Below are 14,717 nucleotides of genomic sequence, written 5' to 3' on the forward strand. Positions count from 1 at the left end.
GCATTTTTCAAATTTCATTCCGTTGTTCTGAGTTGAACAGGAGACTTTCATAATCATCCTAGTGACACTTGGTTTGTTAAAACCGACTTGTGAAAAATTTAGCTTCTATTTCTTGTTTTTTTTTTTTTTTTTAATGGGAGTTGCTTGTGTTTGGAGAATTGACTTCTAGCACTCCAGTTGATTTCCCTACCAAGCAGGGGGCGCCGCTGAGCCCCTCCACCGTCACAAAGCCCTTTGTATCGACACTTCCGCATGGATATTTAAACTAAGTTAATACGGCACAATCGTAGGACAACTCGTCTTTCTTCAGCGATTCAGACATTATATCAGATGAAAATATTTTCGTGGAAGAGGGTTACCACAGGTTCACCACAGCCCCCGGTCCAGGTCCGTGTTTGCTGCACAAATCTTACCCACCCTCATCAAAGTGATTCTTTTTTTAAAAATCCATACGTAAATATCCCTAAATCAGGGTTGTCCAAACCGGTCCTCAAGGGCTGCTGTAGGTCCTGGTTCTTGTTCCTACCAGTCGAGCACGGACAGTTTAACCAATGAAGTTTCTGGTAAAACAAGCAGCACATGACTGCAGTCAATTTGTACAACACTTGTAAAACACCAGATTGGTGAAAAGGTGTCTTGTTTTGTTGGAATGAAATCCAGCAACCACTGCAACCCCTAAGTGGAATAGTTTGGACAACCCCTGTCCTAATCTACCGACAACGCAATAGTTCGGCATTTTGTGGCTGACAGTTCCCACATGGATGCCCATAGTAAAGGGCAGGCTTTCTACATTCGTCTCCCGTCATTGCCGAAAATTGCCGAGAAGACCCGATCGTGCCTTTTGAATTTGAAAAACTGTCCCACCGTATTATTTCAAAACAGGTTTGGATTTTGGAAGATTTTATTGTGTATTTTTTATATCTGTAGGGTTACTTTTGCTGTGAACTTTCGCCCTTTAAGTAAATCCAGAGGTTAAAAACAAACAAGTTTCAATGGGGTGAGCAGAGGTGTTGGCTTTAACAGAGTGAATAATGCCATTTCCATTTATTTAAGAGAAGTAGTTTAATTTGAATTATGAATTAATCAGATCACAAAACAAATCATACTTGTAAATTAACAGTAAATGCAAATGCAGTGTACTATAGCATTCTAAGATATAACATTTGAAGCCAAAATCTATGATTAAACATTTTTATGAACCAATAAAGTCAACCTAAATAAGTAAAAAGTATTTAATAATTATGAAAATGTAACGATGTTGTTCTACACTGGACACTTGTCAGTATGTTTCAGGCATTCTCTTCCAGAATCGCTCTCTCCCTTTCATTATCCACGGACTCTTCCTGGAGTATTTCTGTGTAGCCCCGCCTTACAGTGATCCTGTGCAGCATTTTTCTTCTTTTTACTAAGACCACTCCCACGGCCACCAGAGCCATCATGCCCATCACTCCAAACGCTAGCCCTGCCTTTTCTCCACTAGACATTTGATTTTGACTTGAGCTGAAGTTTTGCAAAATCTCGCGAACATCCTTCGCATCTGCCAGTTTCCAAGCTTTGGTATTTCCAACTCGTACCCAGCTTTTTTCACCTTCTGTCAACACCATTACGGTGTTAGTGGTTTTCGCAGTAAGGCATGGTGCTCTCGTGAAAGGAGGGAGGTGGATGGGAAGCAGCTGCCCACCTGTGAATAAGCCTGACTGGACACAGTAAAGGATTTCACAGCCATCACTAACTGCAGCTAGATGCTGACTGAACTTTGGAGGGCAGCGATGTTGGTTTCCTGCCAAGACATTATTTGACTGACAGCTAAAGAGACCTCCGAACGGTACTGCATATTTGGTGCCGGTTTCATAGTCTTTACTCAAACAGATCATTTGGCCATCTGAGAGAAACTTCAGAGGCAAAAAGTCTGTTGGGCAGGTTTTACTGTTGGTGATGGGGTTTACCAGAGAGGGGCCATAAATCCCACCAAAGAGATAACCGGTGTTTTCGGGTGCCTCTCCGCTGAACGAACACCAGTATGTCTTAATGTGAGCTGAGCGTACGTACGCGTTGTCTTGACACACTTGACGATGGCAGGTCCGCAAGTAAAATATCCCACATCGATATGTCTCATCGTGACATTCGTATTTTGTGTAAGCTTGCTGTCTGACTTCTGATCTTAGCAATGTTGCCGTGTAAGGTGAGCTACAGGAAAAGGCACCTGTATCTGGATTTTTTTGGGCCAATGCGTCACACAGTGGTTGTGCATTTTGGGAGATGGGAATACACTCTTGGTAGACGCCACCAAAACTGAGGTTAGTAGTGGGGCCTTCACACGATGCGTCGTCGATATTTGCTTGGAAGTTGAAGTTCTTGGAGTTGATGTCAACGCACCCAGGCCGCGTGTTGACCTTGTAATAGCGTTCTATGGCTTTTCTCACAGAGTTGGCTACTTTATTAACAGTTGGCTGTGGCAAATCGGGTAAGGTGTTGGCATTTATGAAGAAGGGTAGGGCTAATCCTAACCGATCAACTGCAACCAAGTTGTTTCTGGTGCTTTCCTGCCACTTTTGTAGCGTGATGCCTGGATAAAAAGGTATGCTGCCATGGCTTTGAATGAGTGAATACTGAATGTTTGACTGATATGCCTGGAGTGACGAGCTCTGTTTGGTGTTTTGGCTGCTTATGTCAAACTTGAGTTTGTCGAAAAAGTTCAGGCCAGCTGAGACTTTGATGCTAGAACTTTGAGACTCATTGTCCGATACATACGAGTTACGCAGGTAGTCCTCCTCCACCAACACAGCCCCCACATCAACACTGGTGATCACGTGAGTTCCGTACTCCAGCACCATCTTCTCAGAGAGATAGTTCCCATTCTTTGTTTGGTTGTTTTCAATAGCATCGGCAATCTCCTTGGCTATCTCAGCAAAACGTGAATCTAGATTGAAGTCAGGATAAGCCTTAACTGTGTAGATGAGGTTGCGAACCTGAAAGTGAAATGAATTAAATGTTACAATATTTAGATATATCCTGTTTATGTTTACATAGATTCTGGTCACAAAAGCAATGTAATAAGCACAGTAATCCAGACAATTGAGCTAAATATAACCGAACTAATTGAAACCTGTTCATCTTGAACTTTCAATATTTCAGCACAGTACTTTTTGCACAATTGTCTGTCCTCTGAAAATGATCCAAATGATTAGACTGACAATGGGTATTTGTCCATGAATTGTTGTTGAGAGAAATGGTGGAGGAAATGTTTTATATTCATAAATGTGTCCTCAGTTGATGTTGAAATAATGTTCCTATTGCTTGTTATTATTGACATATTATCTTTTCGCCACAAGATGGCAGGATGGGACTTAATTGTCTAAAGTGCTACTTTTATTACTTCTTCTTGTTTGACTTTGATGACTTTGATTTGTGGGATTGCCTGTGAAGACAGCAATGAGAGACGATGTATCCGCATGTCAATGGATATTAAACATGCCAAGTTTTGGCTAAGAGACAACTTATTCTCCGTCAATTCTTCCTACGAATGCAACGTTGAGCTGCAACCACCTCAGCAGGTTATGGGCCCAGGAGTCATTCGAAGGTAAAGTCAGTTTCCACCGTGTAGAAGGTCGCGAAGAACAGCGTGCTCACGGACTGCTGATTAGCGGAAAAAGCTAACAGGCAACATGGATCCACGAGGAACAAGTAGGTTACCTCGACTGGCATTTGACGGAGATGAAGCTAAATATGAACTCTGGGAAACTAAAATGTTGGAACATTTTCATCTGATCGGGCTAAAGAACACAGTGCTGGTAGGACCAAACACTGAAGCTGAGAGAGGAAATGATGAAATGAAAAATGCGGACGCGTATGCTGAAATGATACAACTTCTTGATGATAAAAGCCTCTCGTTAATAATGAGAGATGCGCCAAATGACGGAAGAAAAGCTCTGAAAATATTAAGAGAATATTATGCTGGGAAGGGAAAACCCAGGATTATAAACTTGTACACCATGCTAACATCTCTTCAAAAGGGAAAAGAAGAGAGCATAGTGGACTACATAATAAGAGCTGAGACCGCCATCACAGCATTGTGAAATGCAGGTGAAACAATGGCAGATGGTCTACTTATCGCAATGGTCTTGAAGGGGCTGCCAGAAAGTTACACGCCATTTACAATTCATGTGGCGCATACTGATGAGAACATGACATTTGCAGAATTCAAAACCAAACTCAGAAGTTTTGAAGAAACGGAAAAGTTAAATGCAGCAGAAACAAGCGACAGAGTGATGAAGACTAAACCAAGAGCTTCAAAGCAAACCACGAAAGCAAATGCTCGTGACCGGATCAAAGACGACGCAGAGTTGGTGTGCTTCAAATGTGGGATCAAAGGCCACCGTGCAAAATCATGTCGACAAAAGACATGGTCTTCGTGTTCAAGGTGAGAGATGAACAGCCCGACACCAGGCGGCAGGATACACACAGCATCCGGGAACGAGGCCTGATGGTGGACACGGGAGCGACATCTCATATCATCACTGACGTGACAAAGTTCGAAAGCTTCCAGGAGACGTTCAAACCAGAGAACCACAGCGTCGAGTTGGCAGATGGTACACGGTGCAGTGGAGTCGCACTCAAAAGAGGAGATGCGGAGTGCTACCTGATTGACAACGGATGACATAATGGCTGATATCATGACAAAACCTGTAACAAAGTTAAAGTTGAAGAAGTTTGACAGTGTTATTTTTTGAAATTTGAAATGTAAAATTTCATTTGGTTGTTAAAAAGGCATCAACATGAGAACAAGTGGGGGTGTTGAGAGAAATGGTGGAGGAAATGTTTTGTATTCATAAATGTGTCCTCAGTTGATGTTGAAATAATGTTCCTATTGCTTGTTATTATTGACATATCTTTTCGCCACAAGATGGCAGGATGGGACTTAATTGTCTAAAGTGCTAATTTTATTACTTCTTCTTGTTTGACTTTGATGACTTTGATTTGTGGGATTGCCTGTGAAGACAGCAATGAGAGAGGATGTATCCGCAAGTTTTGGCTAAAAGACAACTTATTCTCCGTCAATTCTTCCTACGAATGCAACGTTGAGCTGCAACCACCTCAACAATTGTACTTAACATTACTGAATGTGAAATAAGTTAAAACATGTTTATTTCTAAGTTTCCCTCAAAGTAGCCACCCTTTGATCTGATTACTGCTTTGCAGACTCAGCACTCTCTCCATGAGCTCTGGCTCTATAGAGAGATGAAATTGAAATTGTTTTCACTTCACAGGTACTTATGTCCTATGGTTAACTAGTGGTATTTCTTGCATTATCAAAGCGGTTGGACCATCAGTTGTGTTGTCCTGAGGTCAGGTAATACACAGCAGGCTGCACTATTGGACAACTGTTAAAATTCATATTGTAGCAAGAACCAATCATCTAAACCTGTCACGGAACATGGCAGGGCAGGTGGTATGTGGACCCAAGTGCAGGGAAAGGGAAGCGAGGCAGAACGGCAGTGCAAAATGATTTAATTAAGGCAAACAAAAAACAAAGTACCAACCAATACTGTGGAGATCCAAAAAAATAACAGAAGCAAAAAAACCTGAGGTGACCAACAAAAGGCGTGGTATCAAAAATTTTCTTAGGGGAACACGAGGGCTTGGATGTAGAAAACTGTCAAGGACACATCCTGACGTGCACATGGACAATGATGCAACAAGGAGTGAACAGAAACTTGGGAGTTTATATACACACACAGACAAGGGGTAACGAGACAACGAGGAACAGGTGGGTGACACAGGAGGATGCAGATTGAAGGATACACTAGGAGCAGGCAGAACAGGTGAAATCAATGGGCAATCACAGGGACACACTAGGAAGGAACCAACACAAAACCTAACAAAAACTCATTTGAATAACATCCTTCTGTATTTTCATGCTGACAATGAATACATATTAGAGCAGAGTGCTTTTATTTATTGATTTATATTTAATACAGTTTAATTTTGTACAGTAATTCCAAATTTTTATATTTATTTTGAAGCTCGTTTTTTTATTATTATTTTTTTTTTATTACTGTATTTTTTTAAACGTTGATTTATAAATACATAAATCAACGTTTTTTAAATCTTTGAATCTTATTTCTTATTTTTGTATTTATTGTGATTTTTATTTTCATGTTTAATCATTTTTTATTACATTTTATTACACACTGGTTTATTCATTTTTAAATTATATATTTTTAATTTTTGCAGCTTTGGTCCTCCATATAATGAGGCACATTTTAGAACCAGGTGGTGGCAAACTCCAGATGGCTTTTCGCATTGCTCAACGCTCCAATATTTGTGGGCGTGGAGAAAAAATGAACAGGGCAGGTAATGATGAAGTAGGGCATTTACATAGACTATGTGAGGTCACAAACTGTTAAATTAAAAAAACTACTGTTTGCAAAATGGTTTAACTTGCAAACACTATTGCAAGCGCACAAAAGTACACGGGTAACACACTTTAAACAGGGCACACTCGCATGAAATAGTTCAAAGTATTGGAAAATGATGTTAGTGCCTCTTAACAAAGTGAAACTGGGAAAATCTGGATATAAAGATCGAAATTCTAAAATCTTTTTATATGGCGGAAAACGCAGACAAGGCTGAAAAAGCAGTTTCTGCTCTTGCACTCCTCTTTAGAATAAACTGCTGTATTCTAAGCCAAAAGAACTGTTGTGTTTGATAGAACAATATGCCGATATGCTGCCATAGCAGTATCATGGCGCATTATGCCTCCGGACTATTTTTACTTTGTCCGTTTTAACCAGGAGACCCCCGTACACAGACACTACTAAAGAAGGTAAGTTTTATATTTATTATTTTAACTGTCTATCATTTTTAGTTTAGAATCATTAGTAGACGTCTATTTACTTTAAAAAGAAAACGACTTTGAAAATTATTCACTCGCATATTTTAAACATTTAAACAAATTACGTCACAATGAAAAAATTAGTGTCTGTAAATAGTTCAAGTATATCTACCTCATAACTATCGCTTAATTGTATTTTTTGTTTTTGTTACTGTCTCATTTTCCCCGGTATTTTAGATAAATAACTGATCCAAACAAAGAAAAATTGAAAAAAAAAAGTTTAAAAAGGTAATGAAAAAGAAAATCTCGACCACTCCTTGTTGTCTGTGACTTCTGCATCGCGACCCTTGTTATAGTACCATGTTTCACCCATAAAATGCCCAAAAAATCCGTCCGTAGCCATTCACAGCTGTGACTTGACACTCGGTGTTACATGCTACATGGACTTTTTGGATAGAAAAGAGGTAAGTACGCGATAATATCTCATTAAAATTGTGGTGTCTTTAATTATGCTCTCGCGTGCTCTCACTTCCAGTTAGGGTTTTGCTGTTTAAAAAATGTTTTTCTTTTTTAATGCCCTCCTGTTCCAAATTTTTCTATTCTCCCAGAAAAGAGAGATTTTAAGCTTTCCAATGATGTATCACACATGCATCTAGGACAATTTTGAAACTTGGTCGAATTGGGGGTCTCAGAGCGGAACTTCAAGTCAACCGAGTGTTTTCCGCCATATATGGCGGAAAACATTTTGAAAAAGGAGGACATTTTTTTTGACACCTTAAAAGTAGGTCAAATCAGGTGACTGAAAAATAGACATCTTTGAGACCTTTGAGATTTTCTTCAAATTTCTCATTTAAAATTTCTCATTTAAAAAAGGTTTAGGATGTCATCCAATAATAAGCAATCCCAACGGGTCAAAAAAGATAATGATAGTGCAGAAATCGCAGACACCAAGGAGTGGTCGATATTTTCATATATTTACCCTTTTAAACGTTTTTTTTTTTCCAATTTCTCTTTGTTTGGATTGATTATTTATCATCTAAAATGTCGGGGAAAATGTGACAATAACGAAAAAAAAAATACAATTAAGCCATAGTTATGAGGTAGATATCCGTGACCTTTTTACAGATGCTAATTATTTCATTGTGACGTAATTTGTTTAAAAGTTTTAAATATTTGAGTGAATGATTTTTTTTAAAGTCGTTTTTTTTTTTTAACTAAATATTAGACATCAATTAATGATTCTAATCTTTTTTTTTTTTTTTTTTTTTTAAACTAAATATTAGACATCAATTAATGATTCTGATCTAAAAATGATAGACATTTCTAATAATAAATACGATTACTTACTTTCTTTTTATGGCTAGGTTGAAACAAAAGCGTTTGCCCAACGTTTGTAAACGAGGGTTTCCAGGGTAAAACGGACAAATTAAAAATAGTTCAGGGGCTTAATGCGCCATCAATCTGCTATGGCAGCATATAGACATATTGTTCTATCAAACACAACAGTTATTTTGGCTTAAAATACAGCAGTTTATTTTAAAGAGGGGTGCAAGATCAGAAACAGCTTTTTCAGCCTAGTCCGTGTTTTCCACCATATCTATATTCTGTTTCAATTTGGAGGTGCACATAGTTAAAGTACTCAGTTAACATTATGAAAACATAGGAACCCCATGGAAAACTTTAGCCTGTGGGTTCATGAATGCTTGAGTAAACCTAATCTAAAATAGCATACATTAAATTCTTCTCCAGCCTTTACAAAAACTTTCACTCGTACGCCTTACCGTCAGACGTGTTAGTAGACAGATTTTTGTTGTCAACAAATTAATTTTAAAAAATTACCTGCACCCTTGTTGTGGTTGAAGAGTCTTCGACCTGATGGATTTTCATTCTCAGGTTTTCGAGAGAGAATTTTCCATTCAGCAGAGAGAAGAATGAAACATCAGCATTTATGCCTCGAGACATAGAGCTTTTATGCTCCTGCCAGGATCTGATCATCTCTGAGTTGGTCTCCACTCCGGTCTCTTTGTGTGGTATGACAAACACTTCATCCGGGATGTAGTAGAGCCCATCCTCAGTGGTCTGGCAATGGAAATAGCTGAGGTTCATGACCCGACCCATATCCATGTTTCTGAGGTTATCCCAGCCTCCGCCAGGTAGTGCCCCTAAAGCTGTTATGGAGAGGTTGGTGGAGGCTCGACATTGTCGTAGCCAGTTGGTCGGACGGCTGACAGGAACTGACAAACAACTGTGGAGGAGAGACAGTGCCAGGAGAGTCACTGGTGCTCTCATCTTGAATGTGCCAAAAATTTAGGCTAAGACAGCTGAACTAAAGTGGTAGGACTTCCTCCCTCCCGTCATATGACCTTGATGGGGAACTTGTTGAGGAAACGGTGCCTAAGTTTTGCATTAGGTTAGCAAGTCTGTTCCATCTAAGTAACAATGTGTGCCAGTGAATAAACCTTTTCATCACAAATCTAGATTTCAGATAGTGGAATATAAAATCTGTTGTCACAAACCTGCTCTAGAAATGTGTGTTAGATGCATTGCATTTCTGAAAGTTTTAAGAGGTTTCCAGGTATGACTCAGCATTGGATACGGTAAATCTATATCAGTGCTGATAATGTAGTATATTTTTAGGTCAGATAACATTTATGTTCCTCACCTGCAGACTTCCCCTTATCAAAGTCCTATAATAGCAGAACTGAAAGTACATGCTTATCAAAGTCCTCTAATAGCAGAACTGAACGTACAGGCTGATAAAAATGGGGAAGTAATATAGTTTGTTTTTCAGCTGGTTTATGCTGTTATAAATTTCCCAAATGAGTCTTTGCAAAAACTAGTTCAGGTCTGGATGTGCCACATAAAAACATTGCCCGACCAAAGAAAGTCCCCAATTTTTCACCTGAACAGAGCAAAAAAAATAAACACAATAATGAACTTGTTGTGAAAAAATGGCTATCTTAACAATGTAGGCCCTTTAAAGTCACCATTTCTCTTTTGTAATGCCAGCATACCTATTACCTTCCACATTCCGTAAACTTTTTTGTTTCATTAGACATTTTGAAAATGTACATATACAGTGAGAAAGTAAGTGTTTAATCCACACGTGAACCACTTGTAGCTGAACAAGAGGTCTGTAATTTTCATTATTGGTGCACCTCACCAGAGGAGACCCAACAGAATTTTAAAGGAAAATCACATATCGGATTTTTAAATATATCATTATATTTAATCTCTATGTTGATGTCTTTGATCCTGAACACCTGCAATACTTCTGGGTGAATGCAAATAATATTCTGGTGAATCACATAATGTATGTGCATGACCTCTTGGTCTTCAGTTCTTGCACTGCTGGTCTCCAGTAGCTTCTAAATGTCTGCTCTGAATATGGTGTTGTCATTGACATGCAATCCGATATAGATCATATTTTATACATTCAAATTAGCTGGTAATAATTCCAGATGTATGATCGAAGTTAAGTATCTTGGTCACATCATTACAGGACAGCTGAAGGATGATCAAGATATTTACAGTCAATGCCTGCCCCAGTATGGAGGTAGATTTGTGTCTTTATTATTCAATTTGAAAAATAAGTTGCTTCAATCAAAATATGTATTTTCAATCAAAGTCACTTCAATTAAAAATGTGTTTGAATACAAAACAAAAAATAGGACTAAAAAAAAAAAAAAAAATCATTTCAAAACTATTTTTCTTTGATTGAATTTTTTTTTTTTTTTTAAAGTGCCAGTGCGGGTGAGGTTTCCCGTGTCCCGTGCTAGTCGTCCGCCTGTGGCGCACTATTTCGGCTCGGCTCGAGTTGACAACTCTGATCGGCCCGACGAGTGGTGGGCATGATTCTTGCTTCTTCAGGCTTTTCAAAAATGCGCCATTGGTGTAGCCACTCGTCACTCAAACACGCCTGACCAATAGCAAAGTGCAACATTTGTGTCAAAATGAGTCAATCAAAAAAAAAAAAAAAAACTTTGCACACAAAAAAAGTGAGTTCACAGCCTTTTGCACTTCAATTAAAAAAAATAAATAATAATTTTCAATAAAAATAATATTTTCAAAATTTTTTTTTAAATATTATTAGGACCCGAAAATAATATTTTCAATTTTTTTTAAAAAATATTATTTTTGGGGGGGGCATATTTGCTTTTGCAAATGAATTCTTTCTTTGATTAAAAACATTATTTTTGATTGAAGCAACTTTTTGGGGGATTAAGTGATTGAGACACAAATGTCCTACCCATAATATGGCCCGAACACAAAAAGGATTTCTTCAATCAAAGAAAACATTTTCAATGAAAAATTAAGAGTTCAAATGCAAATTTTTTTTAGTCTCAAATATTTTTTGCATTCAAAAACTATTTCTCTATGATTGAAAGCTTTAAATTATTGAAGTGATTTTCCTTTTGAAAATATTTTTTATATTATTATATATAATTATTATATTTTTTTTTAATTGAATAATAAAGACACAAATATCCTAGCCAAAATGTGGCCCAAACGCAAAACAATATTACTTCAATCAAGAAAGTTGTTTCAATCAAAAAAAACAAAAAACAAACTTCACTTCGATCAAAAAACAAAAAAATCCATCCAAAATAGTTTTCAAATATTTTTTTTGAGTCTCAAATTTATTTTTGCATTCAATTTTTTTTTTTTTTTTTTTTGATTGAAGTAACTTTATTTTTATCTTTTTTTTTGATTGAATAATAAAGACACAAATCTTTCTCCATACCCGTGACCACACTGCACTTCTGTTTATACTCCCTACTTGCAGTCTAATTATAACAAGGTAAGCCTGTATAATTTCCAGGGGGCATACAGTGATACTGAGAATTCTGATGAGAAGGTCACGTTGGTGTAGCGCAAGTGAAATGATGTTCGTGGCTTCTGGGATTAAGACACTGTAATACTTAATTAGAAATTATATGTGTGGATATATATGCTGTCTAGACAACTCAGAGAATTGAATAATCATGACATTGACAAAGATATGGAAATATTGGTATAATAGCATAGGCGGAGCTTGACTTTTGGGGCAGGGGGGCACAACATTGTTGATGAACCCGAAATGCAGTTTCAGCAATAAAATTAACTTTCAAGAATAATTATAAATTGAAAATAAGCGTTTTTTGTTTCCCATCATTTTTTAGGGGAATTCAAAATCAGGCTGCTTAGGACAGCTATACTTTTCACCAAGATCGTCAACCATTGAATATGGTATGCCCGCCGGTGTTAACAGGTATTCTGTCAAATTTTGCACCCCATCAGAAATTGCAACTTTGTGTTAAAAATGGCCGTGAATGCAGCGGCTACAAAGCAAACATTACAAACTTTCTTTAAAAAAAGGAATATTTACTTACTTTTGATCATGGACCTAGAAAAGTTCTCCTCAGACACATTCTGCCATTTTAGCTGCACACAATAACGGCACGCCGTTCTCTCACTGTTTATGTCTTCGCCGTGTGGTTAAGCATTAATTTACGCCATATTCGTGTGGAACATGTATGTTTACGATGTTACTTGTTTATTTAGCACCTGTGGATAACATTGAGAATCCAGTTGAATGTAAAAGAGGGCGTATTCACCACCACAACAGCTTTGGGAGTAAAATATTATACGGGTGCAAAATTTGTTGTACAATTAGGATCTTTAGTGGGGCAAATTGAAACTTCGCTCACCATTTTGGCGGTGCTCTCTGGCGTTTCATGGTCTACATTTTCAATCCTTGGTTCCTGCTCAGTAGTTGTTGTCGCTTTTGAAAGCTTAGGTTTGAAAAAATTACGTATATCCATCTTGCCTCTTTGTTCCTCAGGTGGTTTTGGCTAAGCAAAGCAAATAATCGTCTAAGGTGCTAGTTGTGTTACTTTGTATTTCTGGGTTTCTTGAATAAGACAACTTACTGAAAGATTTGCCGTTTTTTACTGACAGATCTTTAGCTACAGAACAGAAGAGAGGCATCATTAACATTAACTGTCCACTGGCGGACATTGTATCTGCTGTCTCGAGCTCACTGCGTATCTCTGACTTCCATGTGCTGTGACGAGCAGACATTACTAATCGAACATGCAGATACGATTTGCTCATATCATTACAATAGTCACATGATCTATTCGAAAAAAAAATAATTTTGACCCATAAATTTTTTGGGTTCATTTCATTAATTGATGTTGTTTGTTTTATTGCTTTACAACTTTTATAGACAAAATTTTACCTGAAATTTCTTAATTTTAAAATCATATAGGAAAGTCAATTACATGCATTGACACTTTTTGTTATGTTGGCTGGAGGATGTGACCCAAAAGCGCAGCAGTGAGAAGTCAGTTAACAGAAGCAGCCCGAGGGCGTATTTATTGAACACAAAAAAGAGGGAAAACCGGTGAGAAGCTGTGGCTCTGTAGATTTTCTGGCAGTGCTGGAAAGGCTGGGATGGCTTGGAGTTGCTGTGAGGTTAGGTGAAGCTCTGGCGTTGAATGACGTGCAGACTGGTCTTTTGTAGTGGCAGGCTGTTGATTGTGAAGTGGAGGCAGGTGTGGAGATTGATGACAGGTGTGCACAGCAGAGTCAGTGAGGAGTGGGAGGAGGTGAAGGTGAGTGAGCCGTAACAGTACCCCCTCCCCGAGGGGCGCCCCCAGGCGGCCGTCCAGGGGCATCAGGATTGGCCTTGTAGAAGTCCCGAAGGAGAGAGGGACACATGATGAGCTGCTTTGAGATCCAGCAACGTTCCTCTGGGCCGTAACCTTCCCAGTCTGCCAGGTATTGAAAACCCCGACCGCGGCGCCGGACCTTTAGCAGACGCCGGACCTTCCATTGGGGATGTCCGTCCACTAACTGTGGCGGCGGCGGAGCTGGGGCAGAGGGCATCAAAGGGCTTGCAGAGACAGGCTTGATCTTTGAGACATGAAAAACTGGATGCACATGTTTCATGGAGGCAGGAAGCTTGAGACGAACAGCTGCGGGGCTCAGAACGCTGTCAATCGAGAAAGGGCCAACATACCGCGGAGCCAGCTTCTTGGATGAGACTTGGAGCGGCAAGTCGGCAGAGGAGAGGTAGACCCGTTGACCAGGCTGATACACCGGGGCAGGAGTACGGCGACGGTTGGCCCCACGGCAGGAGCGCACGTTGGTACGCAGCAAGGCAGAGCGAACCTCCTTCCACACCCGTTGGCAACGGCGCAGATGGGCCTGGACAGAGGGGACTGAGGCTTCGGTCTCCTGGACGGAAAACAAGGGAGGTTGGTATCCCAGGGAGGCCTCGAACGGGGACCTGCCGGTGGCGGAGCAGGACAGGGCATTTAGTGAGTATTCCACCCAAGGCAAATCCTTGCTCCAGGAGGTCGGGTGGAGAGCAGACACGCAACGGAGGGCGGACTCTAGGCTCTGGTTGGTCCGTTCAGCCTGTCCGTTGGTCTGAGGGTGATACCCAGAAGAAAGGCTAACAGTGGCCCCAATACCTTTACAGAAGGCACGCCAGACCTGAGATGTAAATTGGGGCCCCCGGTCCGAAACGATGTCACAGGGCAACCCATGGAGCCGGAAAACATGCTGGGTCAGGAGTTCGGCCGTCTCAGCAGAGGTAGGGAGTTTAGGCAACGCCACCAGATGCACCGCCTTGGAAAACCGGTCCACCACCGTGAGAACGACAGTATTCCCCTGGGAAGATGGAAAACCAGACACAAAGTCAACGGCAATATGAGACCAAGGACGATTGGGCACTGGAAGAGGACATAGAAGCCCAGCTGGTGGCCGATGAGACGCCTTGGCCCTACAGCAAGTGTCACACGCAGCCACGAACTCCCGGACGTCCACCCTCATCGTCGGCCACCAAAACCGCCGGCTAAGGAAGGAGAGGGTACGTTGGTACCCGGGATGG

At 39.9% G+C, this 14,717-nt stretch overlaps 1 protein-coding gene across 1 annotated transcript; it reads right to left on the reverse strand.

The window, feature by feature from the left end:
- Nucleotides 1-930: 930 nt before the first annotated feature.
- LOC130913762 (macrophage-expressed gene 1 protein-like) lies at nucleotides 931-9,183 on the reverse strand. The gene is made up of 2 exons (XM_057832598.1): nucleotides 8,675-9,183; nucleotides 931-2,969 (listed from the first exon to the last, which is right to left on the reverse strand). Exons 1-2 carry the CDS (start codon nucleotides 9,122-9,124, stop codon nucleotides 1,290-1,292), a joined length of 2,130 nt encoding a protein of 709 aa, XP_057688581.1. The 5' UTR covers nucleotides 9,125-9,183; the 3' UTR covers nucleotides 931-1,289.
- Nucleotides 9,184-14,717: the final 5,534 nt, after the last annotated feature.

This window comes from Corythoichthys intestinalis, chromosome 3, assembly GCF_030265065.1.
Source record: "Corythoichthys intestinalis isolate RoL2023-P3 chromosome 3, ASM3026506v1, whole genome shotgun sequence".
In the NCBI taxonomy this organism is placed as follows: domain Eukaryota; kingdom Metazoa; phylum Chordata; class Actinopteri; order Syngnathiformes; family Syngnathidae; genus Corythoichthys; species Corythoichthys intestinalis.